We start from the raw sequence: 16,929 nt of genomic DNA on the forward strand, positions 1-16,929 counted from the left end.
GTTTGCAACGTCAATCACAACGCTCCTCTGCAAGAAGACCCGCTTCTCACCACTTAGAATCAGTCCATCCGTTAATGTGTCGATTGAGTTGAACTGAGTTGAGGCGAGCCAGGATTCTTGAACGCTATTATTATTTCTACTGATTAGCTGGATTCGTGTTTTCGTTGCCCATTCCTTGGCTCGGCATCTAACCTTACCGTGCGTTGAAATGGTTTCATCCCTAGTGCGCATTTCGTCCTGGCAGGGAATGAACCTCAGAGCGCGGGTTCAAAGCTAGTAAAGTTGAAATGCCCTCGGATAGCCCGGCTGTGTGGCTGCGCCTTGAAATCCAGTAGGCTGCACAGACCTCAGGAGCAAAACTGGATAGATAGAAGTCACTTTCTGATCGATAAGTTATGTTCGCATCCAATGTTACTTCGCTAATTTCTGATGGAAGCAGGTAAGGTACTTTTGGAATAAACAAAGCCGCAAAGTCTCTCTTTTTTATCGAACAATTTCTGGGCTCTTTTTGTGTATACACTCGGATAAACTGGCATTACGTTAGTCCCGTGCTTCCGCCTGGTGGCATCAACGCCACGCAGCCTGAGGATGTTATTCTAAACGATTATTTTTTTCTGTAATAGATTTGAGTCGTTGATAGCTAAGCAATTATTTTTTCTGTAATAGATTTGAGTCGTTGATGTAACTGTAATTCGCATGGGTGATTGTGCCGTCTGGTTGTGTTTGTGTGGCTCTTACAACGTTTGTAGAAAGCAATTATCTGATCTGCGTGAAAACCTGATCCATTTTGTCAATATGGCTTTCTATAGAACAAAAATGAACGCCTGACTGGCATTCAGGAAAGATATATTTGGTGATGTTTAAACTGAGATTTCTTCGCATAACTGACGCCGCTCAGTGCTGAGGAGCCAGGAAGTGGAGTGCAGCTAATTCATCTTAATCCGGAATTATCAGTGGCGCGCACTTGGGAGATATCGCTTTGAAGAGGCCATCTTCCTGTAGTGATGCGTTTTGGCAGCCGTCACCAAACCTGTTGCGACATTCTTAGACTGAGTCTGCTTCTTTCTGATTTAGTAGGCGTATCGTCAGTCAGAACTGATGAACAAGTGCCAAATTTCTCTCAAAATTCTACACGAACCTACCAGACAGAATTTCGTCAGTGGCACATCCTTGCGATGCGATACATCAGCGAATTAGAAATCTCTGATCACGGAAACCTGTGAGATCGCTTCTGTAGCGTTTACTATATAGAAAAGTGGCAATTCCCCAAAATCGTTTCGTCAAGAGTTTCGTACCTTTTGTTTGTTCACCCACACATAAAGCAAACAATTAACCATCGGTTGAATTATAGATAAATTACGAGTTTCTCTTCGTGAGAATCCCCGGACAAGATCCGCATATTTCGTCATTCACTAGGATTTAGTGTACTCACGGAGACTACTCCGTCCCCTCGATTGCAACAACGTTCACACTAATACCTTTCGAAATCTCAACTTTATAATCGGTAGCTTATGGTTTCTGGAAAAAAAGAATTACTTCAATAAAATAATCGTAGTACGCATACTCTGGCGGATCAATTCACAGTTTAGTTAATGGCGATGAGTTGTTCCATTGCACGGGGAATTTAGTTGCACTTTTTTCGAGTATTCCGTCGTATTTATACATGGTGATCCCCACTGCGCCTGGTTGGAGACGCTGCGAGATATGGATTCTAACCGATGTCAGTGGCGGTCTTGTTGTCAGTTTCTATCCAGATTGCCTGAATGAGTGTTTGGAATTGTAGACACCTCGGAAAGATTGTATTAGGCTAGCCCTAAGTCCCTTGCCCGCCCACCTTCATTCTTATCTTCACAAAAAGGCTTCTAAAGAAATCATGGTGCCGAACACTGATGTCATGCTGTCGATGATGATAATGATGAGTAGTAAAACACTGTGGATAAAGTGGACAAAAAACTTAATTTTAAAAAATCCGGCGGAGTTTTTCTGCTTTAATCAGATATCTGTTACTATTCTTCCGCACTAATTTGTCCACGTGACCTTCCGAGGTGAATTGTGGATTTTCGTTGCACCCACTCTTGCGTTTCTATACATTATTACATCCTGCTTGTTTGCTGATTTTAACTGTGGTCAAGAACTCTCAGTCAGTTCTTACCCTCAAATGGTCATAAAAACCAACACTAACAAACCCTACGCACGTTTTGGTGATATTGACGGTTCAGAAGGGTTGTAGTTTTCCAACCAACACGACGGTTTTTTGAATAAAGCTTTCAAAGTCATTAGGATGAACTGCTCACCAATTTCTCAACGGATTGAATAACGTTTTTCTAATAAAAGCATCCATCACTATTCTCCCCATCTGAATCTTTCATGATAGCGCAAAATCTGGGTTGTCACACACAACCCATGGATCAGGACATTATCAATATCAAACATGATCAAGTTAAGTGTAATGACCGCACCAAGGTCTATATAGGACAGACGGACAGGGAACTACACGTCAGACTCGGAGAGCATAGTAGAAAAATAAACAGGCCGCCGAGAAACGCAGATGAATATCAAGCGTTACTGAAAGACTCGGCGATTGCGGCATACGCACTCGACACGGGACACAAAATAGACCTAGAAAATGTTGAGGTTTTGAGGCGAGGACTACGGTCCACGTCACACAGACTGATCGCCGAGGCGGTAGAAATCACCAAGCATCCGGGTGTTAACAGAACAGAAGCTATGGAACTGGCAAACATGTGGAGAACGGTTTTGGATCAGACGAGCTGACACGTGTTGGTGTGCGGTCATCGGAAGGAAGTGGTCATCGTCTGATCTCCACCCTCATCAAACTCATGACCCCACAAATACCAGGGAGAATCTACCAGTGGCAAACGAGGTGAATCATCAGCTGAAACACTCTGAAGTGGAAGATTAACGAACCAAACCCAATCGGAATTAATTTAACCCCCCCTCCCCAATCCAATAAAGCAAGATTTTGACAACTTCACTAACCGACAATAGCCGTTAATTGACACTCAACACTGATCTAGTGTGATAATCTGAAGAGGACTGACTTACTGATTGGTTACCCGTCTGCCTTATAACCTGGCCAATTTGGTGACCTGCTCACTTGGCCTGATGGAACCTTTGTGTCAAAAGCGAAACGTTGTCCAAATAAAAACTGTCGCTTGTTTGTCAAACTCCTCTGAAACACTGATCAAGCAGTTTACCAGCTATGTTGTGCTACCAACACAACTCCGCATAGAAATAAAGGCAGATTGCCGAAATACACTCATTTGCAAACTAATTTGGTTTTTCGAGAGACTCGCCTAGAACCCAGCTGAGTCTCTCGTTTGTGACGTTTCTAGTACCATGCGAATCCGTCGACATTTAGATTGCACCAAACCACATAATGGCGGAATTTTTTTCCCAAAGAAGGTACATCCTACTAGCGTGGAACAATAAACTTCCCAGTGTATCATGCTAACATGACGCTGCGTTCCCCTATTTCATCTTTCTTTGCTTACCTAAGCACACTAAGTATATCCCGCGGCTTGTACAAATTACCTGTTTCATGAATTTGTGGATCATTATTGATTTTGTCCGCATACAGTTCTTCAAAGACTGTGCTTTTACTAAGAGAATGCGAAGTGCTACCACTGCCTTTTTACTCATTCGATCTTTGACTGCCAGCCAACCGGTCCGACATCAGCATCTGCCGTCCGATGGTGTTGATGGAAGTCACAGAAAAAGCTGACGCGTTCGGAAGAAGAAACAAATACAATTTTGAAGATGGAGAATATGGTAAGGCGATAGAAAATTGCACGAAATCACTTCAGCTAAAGGAATCGACAATCGAATATCGCAGTTAGTGAAACATGAAGCGGCCTGGTGAAGCACATTCTTTTGCTTGGAAACATCAGAAACGAGAGATTCAGCTGGGTTCCAGGTGAGTCTCTCAAAAAACCAAATTAGTTTGCAAATGAGTGTATTTCGCTAGTTTCGTGCAATTTGGTTTCAAGTAGGACATAATTTTGACGGAAGCTCGGGGACTGCGCCTACCTGCTCAACCCCAAGAAGGGCGAAACCAATCTTGGACTATCGACAAATTTTCAGCAACCTTATGAATGGTGCAATACAAAGAGCAGTATTCTGTTAGAAATAACTGCACGTTAAGTATGGAGGTATCTGGAGAATCTCGGTATCCTGACATTAATCGCAGTACTAAGCTAATATACATGGGAAACCAGCGCCGGCCAAAAAACATACGTTGCCTTATCAGGAAGTTAAAGCTGGAAATTTTACATCTCAGAACCCCTAGCCAACTTCAAAATTTGCTCTGGCTCAACGTGATTCGTAGTGAAATCCCAAACAAACGGTAAGCAAATTTAAGAGAAGAGATTATAGTCACACAAACACCAGATGAAGCCTGCCAGTTCGGGAGACAGTTGCCCTGGTGTCAACGGTTGGCTTACCTGCTCCTAGAACAGGACAGATGAGTTCATTACTGTCGCTACTAAAATCCTCCGTGTAATGTACTACTCATAAGGTTGCTGAAAATCCATCGACAGCCCACCACCGGTTTCGCCCTTCTCGAGGCTCATCAGCAGTCCCCGGGTTTCCGTCAACTTTATGTTTTCAGCAACCTTATGAGTAGTACATTATAAAGATATACGTCTATCGCGATATCTCGATTATCGTAGCGACTGAAACATGGGGCGGCGTGGTGCAGCACATTCAGTTGCCTGAGAACATCACTAAGCAGAGAGATTCAGCTGAGTTCCAGATGAGTCTCTCGAAAAGCCAAATTTGTTTGCGAATGAGTGTACAATCGCCGATATTCTCTGTATTGGTGAGCCGTTGCCATAGGTAAACTTTGGTGCCCGTCAAATTCACCCATCACGTTCTGTTGGTAGCCACCAAGGGAATAAAATCAAACTCATAAAATGTGGAAAAGTTTAGATTCCATATTGTTTCTACGCTAATCCGTTGTGACTAATATGACAAGCCACCAGAATACAGACAAATACACTGTGCCCAGTCAAGCGGCAATACACCGTCAGTCGGTTGGACCATTTGTCCTACCCATGAAGAAAGTTTTTTAATGTAAGGCACCTGACTCGCCGTGTCACAGCCGCTAATGGAAGCAAACGCGCGCTTTGTTCTCGTAAACAAAGCTGTGAGAACAATTTGCCGTGCCTGGGAAACAAAGCCTCAGTGGAGGAGGCCTGCTTTTCACTCTGACATGAGAATGAGTGAAAGATGCATGCACCCGTTTGGTTTTCTCTTTCAAGACTGCGAAACAACAGTGGACTATTGTCTTTCCGGCAAAATCTGATTTCATGAAGATTCAGATAGGCGAACACGCTGACGCTTGCCGGTCGGGAATGCAGCTCCCCCAGATAAAATGGGTGGGACATCAGTCCGCACTTTTTGTACAAACTAGTCTATGTTGGTAAACCCAGAACTTCTGCACAGCTGTTTCATCCTCACCTGGAATCAACGGCAGTGGGTATCTCATAAAACTCTGAGAAAACTCGAATCGGTGACCTTCCGGCTAGTAGTTGGATCATGTGACCATTTGGCCACAAACAGCTGATTAGCAGCGTGGTATTTCGCACTACCTGTTAAAAATCATTTCCATGAGGAAACGGTGAGCGACTCCTTGTTTTTTTTTTCAAAAATCCATTCGGGGTAGTCAACTCTCATAATAAATATTTCCATACTGCCTGTTGTCATTATGTAAAATTTCTCGAAAAATAACTCCAAAGTCAATGCAGATGGAAAAACACCCGCAATAGAATAAATAAAATTACCCAATATTCCTTGCTATTTGTATATCAGGGCTGTAATTATTCCATCGCACACGAACTTCCATCGCTCCAAAAAACAAGCAGAAATTCGATTTTGACTGCCAAGTGCGTAAGCATGTAAAGAATTAGCTGATTTCTCTGTGTTCAGGATGAATAGCAAAGTTCGATCATTTATCTCTAATACCATGGGAACGACATCAATACCATTCAGTTCCATCGGTTATTCGTCGACAAAACAGATAGCAACCACATATATTGACTGCTGGTTGCGTAACTGAGATGAAGCTAAGAGATTTGTATAATTGAAAATCTGCCCAGGGAATAGCATGGCTTTGTTAGTGTCGATCAGGGATTCCCATACCGACAATCTGCCTAATTCTTTCAGTTGGAACATTGTATCGTTTTTTTTTGTTTGATAGTGATTTTAAGAGATTCTTGTCCGAATGTTTGGAAACTCCTGTAGCACTTGAGGAAATGTTCGAGGAGGAACAGAGTGCATTTTGAGTTTTCTGTGGTATAGAGTGAGACTTTATGCAATCCAGTCAAATGGAGTACGTACCCGCCTTGAAGTAGCAATTAGGATCATGGAACTATGGGTTTTTCAATGTTCATTACCATCTAAACTGTGCTATTTGCAGGAACAATATGATTTGATGCAAACGTTTTTATTCACAATATTGCCACAGTCAACAGACAGTTATGACTTCACATAATAGCGATGTCCTGTTAAAGTCGAGTTTTAATTCCCTTGTTCTCATCCACGTCGGGATTCGAACTTCAGGTATCCCACATAAAGTTTAGTTTATTAACACCTTGTTGTGAAGGCATGGAATCACCACATCCAGGGAGGGTCGATGGTTGATTTCGTAGGTCTTGTGTGCCGTCAGCTGTAATACGGTTACATTCAACTACACAGAATGTGTAATCTCATGAGGGACGGAAGACACCCCACAAACAGCCACCGCGCGGAAAGACCTTGATCCGATTGGCCAGTATATATGGATACTCAACAGTTGGAAGTACCGTTAGAGAACTTATAAAATCAACAGCAAAATTAACTGTAACTTAAATTTTAGTGAAGAGAATAGGCTAACTATTTAACAACTAACGTGTCACCACCTTATATATACCGGAAATTCATGTAGCTGTGGAACAGATATCACAATTCTATGACGAAGTCACTTACGAGTTATAAAAAGCACTTTCGCCCATCAAAATTTTTATATAGTCTAAGCCGTTACTTTATGTCAGATTTTGCGCTTTTTCAGTTCCGTTCATTGCACAGCGGATCTTGTATGGAACTTTAGCGATGTCAGGAAACTAGTCATTTTTACATTGAACTAGTGTAGCGGTGATACTACTGATGGGGAGGCACGCGAGAAGTATGTTTGATTCTTGTAAATTCGCTTCGCGTCTCTTGAAAAGGGGAGACCTGTTGAGGGATTTGTGGAGTCACTTTGTAACATTTGCTTGGAGTTGGGCAATGAATGACCAGGAATGTTCAAGAAGCTGCGTCCAAGAGAAGATGGATATCCAATTTTTGTGAATAAGATGCAACTGAGAGTTTTGCTTCCCTGTTCAGTAGTCTATAACCGGTCAGTTGGCATTTTTTAATAAATGACTCCGCAGCGAAAGCATTCCTTTCACTAGTAATTACGTGGTATTTTGGTGAACTTTTTGTTTGGGGCATTCCTTTAGACAACATTTGATACCGTATTTGAGAAATAGCCTTGTCTCCACACAGATCTCTGACTTTATTTAGTAAACTGGGTTATGGTTCCTACAAGTGGAACTTAGATTCGTCTGCCACATCGAACTGGAAGTTGGTGATGTTTTTGCTGTGCATCACCACTGGCAGTTCAGCTGTGGGAACTCCAAGGCAAATACATCTCTCACGGTGGAGGAAAGAGGAAATTGCCAGGTAACTACTGAATTTCAGTAGTTTCTCGTGTCTCGTCTGTTTATGGACAAAATGCAGTAAGACGAGAAGTCAGAAAGATACCACCAAACACTAACCAGAACAAAATTCAAGCGCAACAAGTTAGGTGTGTCTGGATAATAAAAAGAAGCAAACTAATTCATCAGCTGATTTTGGCAAAGTGAAAACCTTCCTACGTAAAACTACAAAGATATGATGAAACGTTATTGTTAAATCATGGAAAGTGACTTAAGCTCTTTGGCAAGGTGCGTTTTTCTTCTGATTCACACATAGAAAGGTTCCGTTTATGAGTTTGTGAGGAATCTTACAAACGGTCGACTTCAAGATTGTTTGGCGATGAAGGCTGACCAGAAGGTAGGTGGTGGAAAATCAATTTTGACACCTTGACTGTTTCTGTCCAGGCTTGGGGCGCCTGAACATATCTCAGCCTCCGTGCTTTCTTCGGATTACATGGCAACTAGCACTGACAGTATGTTACAGCTGGACGATTAGCAATGTTCACTTGTTTGGGTTCTGAGCGCATTAGTGACACTTGAAAGAACGTCACGTTACTAACCTTGATGATATCACGGCCACTTGTGAACTAGTCGCGCAGACTGATCTAGGCTTATTTATCATCAGGCATTTCATTTTAAACTTTCACTAAGAAGAACATAAGATTGACGGAAACTCGGGGACTGCGCCTACGTGATAAGCCCAAGAAAGGGCGAAACCGGTCGTGGGCTGTCGAAGGGTTTTCAGCAATCTTGTGAGTAGTTTCCTTTATGAAAATATACTGTGATATCACGAATATCGGTCTGTGTGCAGCACATTCAGTTGTAGAATACCATAAACGAGAGATTCAGTTGCGTCTCTTGTGAAAGCCAAGTTGATTTGCAAATGAGTGTAGTTCTCGAAAACAGTGCAATTTGTGTTCAAGTAGATCATAAGGTTGACGGAAACTCGGGGACTGCGCCTACCTGATTAGACCCAAGAAGAATCGTGGGCNGTGGGCTGTCGAAGGGTTTTCAGCAAACGAGTGAGTAGTTAACTTTATGAAGAAGTCAAGTACTTTGGAATCAAGGGAACTTTATAACATCAGTCACGTGATCGTACTTAGCCGAATCACGAGCATCGGTCTATGGGGATCAAAATCTTTGTCCCATCAGCGTTAATCATGCCGCCGGATGATGTTAAAACCTATATATTTCAGGTGCTTGGTTATATTATGAGCCATACGATAGTCTGTTGCACACTTTAAAGCTTTCTGCTTTTCTACACAACTCACTTTGCACATTTCTTTTTTCAGTAATGCACTCTAATACTCATGAGATCTGGTCAGATAAACCAAAACACTGAGAAATAGATATTTGGTCCGTAAGGTCATACAACCACTTGCATGAGTTAGCGTACGTCGTAACCCTCAACCCAAGGTAAAGGCGACCCAAAAACGAAGATTAACTTGTCGTAAGAAACTGTCACATAAACACTTTCAGTATGTCCGCCCCCTCCCTCCATGTCCGCCACACCGTTACTCCAAAATTAATTGTTTTGTTCAGAAACTATTTACCCGTGGGATCTGCTCTGTGTGTTTTGTCCCCACGTTATAAAAATAGTGATTAGTAGGGCAGATAAACAACGCTGACAGACACTCACTCTCATTAGTATGCAAATTTCATTACTTCTCCTCAATTGGATCTCTTCAAGAGAGGTAAGAGAAGTTGAACTTTCACACTGGTAAGCTATCTTTGAAAATGAAACCCGAGCCGAACCAGTAGTGTACCGAACATTCAATTATGCTTGCTGAGGCTTTCGTTCGTGTGTGCGAGAGAACGCGAGTTGGTATCCTATTTCCGTAATGTTTTCCTGGGAAGATGATCCGGATACCTTGTTTACAATTAGTACATGGTCGTTTAATTTCTCAGATGTCACCGGATAAGTGCGGGCTAATTTGGCGTCGACTGAATCCGTAAAGGCACCAATACAACGTGGGAAATGTGAACAACCGATATTCTTACCAAATTGTTCTTCAATTCACAAACATTTCCATTCAAAGGGAGTGAAGCAGTTAGACTACTCTCTAGTCTTTTCGGAGAACATCACAGAACACTTTTAGCACCTATAGCGTTTCACACAGAAATGATTCCGCAGTGTTCCTCAGGGTATATTCATACTTTGCTGACGGTAATCCATAAGCGAATAACCGAAAAGGCTTTCTCCCTTTACCCATAAAGCTGTTGAAAACTCTCCAGCAGTCCACGACCGGTTTTTGTCCTTCTTGGTTTCATCCAAAAACGCGTTCCCCGGGGACTCCCATCAGTTTTTTGTTTTACCTGAGCATTATAGTCTTACACAGGGGACGAAATTTGCAAAGTAGTTCGGTATTAACGGGAGATTTTACTGAATCCCATGAATTTGGTGTCCAAGTAGAGCACACGTTTGATGGATGCTCGAAGGCTACGCCTATCTGATGAGCCCAAGGAGGGATAAAATCCATCAAAGATCGTCACAGTCTCCTGAAATATGAGAAGTATTCTGTTCCGCCAAGAGAATAGCACAAAAATGTCCTATGGACTTTCATACCAAGTCAAATTCCTAAACACCACCTGGATATCTCAACATGTTCCCCAAAAATAATTTAGTTGACAAAAACTACTCATTATTTACCTTGAATGATGCGCTCTTGACAGGAACTGATATGCAGTAGGAATAGGTAGTGCAGTAAAATTATCATACTTGTGGTTAAACATATTGGCAAAAGTCAGTAGAATAAACTATTGCGGCGCTTTCGTCCACCTAGGTCGACTAGCTTGATACGCAGTGGGAGTCTCTTGCGTTCAAGAAAGCATTCGAGTGAGCCAGTGTACTCAGCAGTCAAATTTTGCGCATAGCTTCGGAAGCTTTCAGCTACAGAACATACGACAGTCAGTTACTGACTTCACATTGATTATTTTACACACTGTATATCATGAATCATCGACATGTATTATAAAGTTTCGTGTCCTCTAACTGAACTGGTCCAATATTGTCCAAAGTCAACAGATTGCTTTCTGGAGCACTGAAATAATCTAAAATTCCATCACTTTCAATTTATCAAATACAAACTCTGCACCAGTTACAGTTTCGCTCACCGGAAAGTGGGAGAGTGTGGGAAATACAGCCAGGACTTGAGTAGTTTGGGAACTGGGTAGCTGCGCATTTAAGACGATGGCTTTGATACCGCATTGACCTGCATCGATCGTAGTCGAACCAGACAACCGCACAGTGCAAAGATGACTATTTACTGGGATCCAGTCCAGTAAGGGACTTTCATCCTTGTAGCTGAGTGCAACTCGCACACCGTAGATACCAGGAGACATTGCCTCAGGATCACCAGAGGTGGGACATCCTAGCTCGTCCTAATCGGCTTGAGATGCACGGCGAAGCGGGGTCTTGCATGTGTGTGTCGGAGACAGAGAGGAAAAACGAGGTTTCAGCAACAAATGCCTGTCGCCCGATTGTGGGACATCCGAGCTCGTCCCAACCGGCTTGAGGTGCACGGCGAAAGCGGGGTCTTGCATGCGTGTATCGGAGACAGAGAGGAAAAACAAGGTTTCAGCAACAAATGCCTGTCGCCCGATTGGCACAGAGTAGGAGCATTGAAGGCTGCAACGTGGGCAAAGTTTTGTGAGGCTAGTTGGTGATTATTTTGCTCTATCCTTCTGGGCCGCGGTTTCCATACGAAACATTGGATAGGGGATCAGCAGATCAGTTGATCGCCTTGCATCGTTCGGCGTGTGTGGGGGAGTGTGGGGAAAGACCGGTGAGTGAAAAGCTGCATGGGTGAATAATATTCCCCGGTTGCTCAGGCCGAAGAAGATGGTTTAGTTGAGGCACTCCACCTTAAGGCTTGGACTCAGAAGTCTGACTCACAAGGCAGTGGAAAAATGTCGAGTTTTGTTTAGGAAACTTATCCCCTGACTGAAGAGTTTGAACCGCGAGGCAGAGGTTGTTAGAGCTTCCTTGAGGACCCCTCTCGGGGCCAGTGACTTATTTGCCTGATCCGCTTAGCTGCAAAGGGCCATATTGATTTTCGAACAGAACAAGCATACTAACGTCCACTTTAATATCGATACAACCGGTGCGGTAAGACCGCTGTCCAAGTAGTCAGAACCTGGAGGTAACTGGGAAGTTGAGGACAAATATTAGGCTGCTGAGGTCATCCTAATGAAAAGTTGGGAAAAATTAAAATTTTGTCAAGAAGCAGTTTGGACGTTTTTGAGTCACCTTGTTACAATTTTCGTAGAACTTCTCTTTAAAATGATATCGCCTCACCACGTGTCTTAAGAAAACAAAAATCGTTGACTATCGTGATCTTTTTGAATAGTACGTTTTACTGGAGACGCGCCACGAATTTTTGGCTGGTACTCATAGTTCGCAAGTGGAAGACCTTTTAAAACGTATTATCTTGACCGATTTCGACTGCAAATGCCTTTCAGGAGGGCCACTTTACTCACCAAGTGCCACGAAGAAAACTGCGTTTATCACACGGAACTAGTCGGATTTGAACAGTAAATGGGCCGTCACTATGGCTTCTTGTCCTATTGCTATCACGAGATGTTCACCATTTTAACTACCGTGGTGGTTGTACGCACTCGCGAAATTTACTGGCGCCTCTCTCTGGAGCATATTCGAAGAGGTCTGCGGAACACTGACACATCTTTTATTCAAGTGACGTGGATATATGTGCATATCGCATGAAATCCCTGAAGACGTGTTGGCTTAAAACTCATTCTCCACACGTCTCGCAGTTCAAAGTTTATGAAAGCATTCAAGTGATAATCGAAATTTCTTAAAAATTCTCTAACACTTTAGCATGACGACTTACCAAGATTCTAGAACTTTTGCAGCTTTTGAAAAATCGCCAAAGTTTTCCGAAACATTATTCAATAACCGTTAAGTATGCCCACAAACTGGGGCTGATGTAAAGCATCTTATGCATTAAAAGTATAACGATTTGTGGATTTTTTCTTGATGAAGGCTAATAAACTGTTTTTCCGTCATAGCTTCGAGCTGGTATCTAGCTAATTCGGGACGTTCCAGTATAAGTGATCTACCTAAGACCAAGTGTGGAATAGAATATTGGATAAAACGTGTCGAGAAACGATCAGGCATTGCTTAAAATAGGATACAGTGAACATTTGCATCTATAATGTATGCGAATGACCCAAAGGGAAAATTGTCGGGCTTTTACCCAGTTGTTCATCATGCTGCAATAAAATCTTCCGCAGTGACTTACTATTGAATAAATTCCAATCGTAATTGTGTGCTCAGATTTTGAAGTTCTGAATAAAGAAACGTCTAAGGTTGGTACAAAGTTTCGAGTTCTTCCTACTCATGAGACCACTTTATTGAATAACTACACATCTACATTCATGATTAACAAAACGTGCCCAAATGGTGCAGTTTGAGAGAACTGAGCTATATTCATCGCCATCTCCGAGGAAAAATAGTTCCAGACAAGAGATTATTGCCAAAGTTTCCTATTAGAAACACAAGTGAACCTATCAGACCCATGTATCCCATTATCAAATCGATTAGCAGTGTGTGGAACACGTTTTTTCCCTCCAGTACCTCGTGTGGCTGGGTTATAGCTGCTTTCCCATCAGATATGTTCAGAACTCAAATCAGTTGGGAAGCCGACATTCAGATGAAGATCGGTTGTATAACTAGCGCGAAAAACAACAGAATGAACAAAGTAATGTGCGACGTAATTATCATGTAAGACGGTCGGGTGCTGTGAGGAACGTTTAGATACTGCAACGAGCCAGAGAAATTTCAGACTTAGCTCAAATGCTCCTGAACCTGCCATCGGGAATTAGGGCATTTGAAAATTATGCTTCCAGGACTTGTTCGCATTGTAATAGCAAACTGGTTTCTTATCTATAAATAAAATTTTCACAAGCATCTGAACATATTTCCAGCTACTGGCAATTCATATCCCGCGAATATCCAGAAAAACAAAAAAACACTATTCTTTCTACCTGGGGTTGGTTTGTTGTCATTTGCCTAGGAATGACTGGTCAGTGAAGTAGCACCAGTGTTGGTAATGCACTACTCATAAGGTTGCTGAAACTTCTTCGACGGCCCTCAACCGGTTTAAGACTTATTGGGGCTCATCAGGTACTCGCAGTCCCCGAGTTTCCGTCAAACTTTTGTTCCACTTGCAGATGAGGGTGTTCTTTCTACCTGGGGTTGGCTTGTTGTCATTTGCCTAGGAATGACTGGTCAGTGAAGTAGCACCAGTGTTGGTAATGCACTACTCATAAGGTTGCTGAAACTTCTTCGACGGCCCTCAACCGGTTTAAGACTTATTGGGGCTCATCAGGTAGTCGCAGTCCCCGAGTTTCCGTCAAACTTTTGTTCCACTTGCAGATGAGGGTGTAGCACCATTGTTCTTCAGCAGTGTATTTCGCAACACATCGACTGCCTAGATTATCCTATGATGTCTCCTCAGATAGTACATCGGCTTGGCTGTGATTAATTCCACGTATGTTTGAACTCAAAGTGTTGAGCCACTTGCAGGAGACAGGTATCTAAATAGTCAGCATCAGCTCATCCCTGAAGAATCGTAAAATTCCGTTTTGAAAGATGTGCTTTCATAAGTGCATGCATGTATATAAATCGGGGTTCATTTTTACTAGAACCGTGAACATCTACTGTTGAATTCCAACGACATGTGGAATAAACTGGTTGTAAGTCAGAAACAAAGACTGATTCACATTTAAATGTAAAGTAAACAAACAAAAACAGCTGGAAGTTCATTAAAATTAGAAAACCGCTGCTGTTTCCACTCTGGTCTGGACCGAGTGATTGCGTTTCAAAGCCCACAAGTGTAGGGTGTCTCATAATAGACGCAAAAACTACCCATTTGTAACCTCCAAAATTATTATAAACATTTATTATGTGTTTTCTGTGGACATACATGCATTATGTAGATTTAGTAAAAACAGGCCGACATTACAAAAAATGTTGAAAAAATGGCCCCTTTCTTCTACACCTAGTTGGAGACGGTATGAGATTTGAGACAGCATGTTTAACTTCCTCAAGCGTCACTCGTGCACACTCCTCTCCAATTCTTACTGTTAACTCTACCAAATTCTTTGGTTCATTTCCATGATATGCGCGAGCCTTGATCACTCCCGGAGATCAATAATCCAGATGTGTGAGACTGGGTGACCTTGGAAATCCACGAGCAATGACTCTCTCATCAGAAAATTGCTCTCGTAGGTAAGTTCTCACTTGGTTTGAGTAGTGGGGTAAAGAGCCATCTTGTTGAAGGACGGTCGACGACTTCTTCTGCTGCTTGAGTTGAGGGATAACATGCGTCTGCAACATACGGAGGTAACTGTCGCCAGAACCCGTAGCATCAAAGAAAGAGGGACGCAGGAGACACTTTGAGGGATGAGGTACTCTTGAGGAGCTTCACGGGACCATATCACGCAACTGAGCTTATTGATTATGTCATTCATAGAAAAGTTTGCTTCATTGCTCGATAAAATTTTGGGAACGATTTCTTCATTGTCCAGCAGCCAGTTAGCGAACGTGATATGTTGCTGTTTGTCCTCTTCCGAGATGTTTTTTAATAAAATGAAGTGATACGCATACTAACATCCATTGTAAACAAAAAATGCCGACACTTGCAAACAAAGTCTCCTTTATGTGAGAATACTACTAATAATAAATTATGTAATTCTTCCTTTGCTTGGCTAAGTTTATTTATTCAATTAAATTTTGCGTTTATTATGAGACACATTGTGTATATCAGTGTTTAAGTTCACAAAATACGTCAAAGTTGCCTAACCATACAGAAAACTGTGAAAAATTCAAGCAGAGATATTCTATTCTACAACAAGAACAGCGTGAGAAGAAAGACAGTGTATACTGTTCCACAGGCAACTAGGAGGGTTGTGAAAACGCTGCACGATAGAATTGAAATCCTCAAAATTATCTGTTCCGATTCGACTATTTTTCGATCACATTCACCGTATAATTACGAGAAAATCTGCAAGCGCTGTCTGATTCGAAGCAGCATCCACTATTCTTCAGCCGTTCAAGTATATTTCGGACGACCCAGCTACTCATTCAGATGTTGACACTTCGTTATCTCTCATCTCATCTAATTGTATAAAGCTTGCCAACTTTGCTGCACAATGGCATTCAGTCCATCCTTCCGCAACACCCTATTGTCAAACTGCGATGCCAGTCAACCACTCGTGGATCGGAAATTTAAAATGGAAATACCTTGTGGGATGAGTTCCGGAAGACTGGAAAAATAATACAAAATAGAAATAGGAAAACAACCACTGTTGTGACAGGAGTACCTCACTTGTGCCTTCTACGTGCTGGTACGGTTTCACTCAATTTAGCGTGGCACGACGGTGCATCCACGGTACTGTCTCCAGTTAGTGTTTGCTTATCATTCGCCAACTTCTCGAGGTTGAGAACTCTGTGGAACATGAATTATGGTGCTTCACACAGGACGTGCGACATTCCTCAAGGACAAAACCCACAACTGTCACGTTAGTGACGTAAAGAAAGGCGCCTTGGAATGCGGAATTTTTCCATCGACAAACAGGAATTGCAGACAAGAAAGGAAAAATCTTTTTCATAGAGATTGTGAGGAAAGTCATTATACTCAAACCCCTCGTCAACTTTTCGGGGTGTTGTCAGAATATCAACCATTGATTAACAAATACGACTAAGCAATTCGATATTTTAAAATCAACCTCTCAGCTGCAGGGAGGGGCTTCACCATACAAAACCCGATACTACTCGCACGTTTCTTTAGTAGTATATAGAGAAACAGTGGTGGTGAACAGAATAGATGAAACATAACAGGTCTTCAGTTAAGATTGCACTAAACTATCGCCTATAAGTTTCACATCATTCTGTGTCCATTATAGAAAATGGCGATCATCTAATCTCTCGCCGCCGGGTGATTCCGGGCTCTATTTCTCTCTACGAAGAAAGATTCCTTTGTAATGTACTATTCATAAGGTTGCTGAAAATCTGTCGACAGCCCACGACCGGTTTCGCCCTTTTTGGGCTCATCAGGTAGGCGCATTCCCCTGATTTCCGTCAAACTTGTGTTCTACTAGAAACCAAATTGCACGAAATTAGCGAATATACACTCGTTTGCAAACTAATTTGTTTTTTTCGAGAGGCTCA

The 16,929-nt window shown here is 42.3% G+C and overlaps 1 protein-coding gene across 1 annotated transcript in view; it reads left to right on the forward strand.

Moving 5' to 3' along the window:
* Positions 1 to 3,866: 3,866 nt before the first annotated feature.
* Positions 3,867 to 16,929, forward strand: part of T265_05861 (hypothetical protein) — a gene marked incomplete at both ends in the record, with an annotated part of 61,216 nt that continues 48,153 nt past the window's right edge. The window contains one exon of the mRNA XM_009170982.1: positions 3,867 to 3,937. Within this exon, the coding sequence (XP_009169246.1) occupies positions 3,867 to 3,937 (71 nt within the window). The remainder of the gene's footprint in view (positions 3,938 to 16,929) is intronic.

This window comes from Opisthorchis viverrini (assembly GCF_000715545.1).
Source record: "Opisthorchis viverrini unplaced genomic scaffold opera_v5_117, whole genome shotgun sequence".
NCBI lineage: Eukaryota > Metazoa > Platyhelminthes > Trematoda > Opisthorchiida > Opisthorchiidae > Opisthorchis > Opisthorchis viverrini.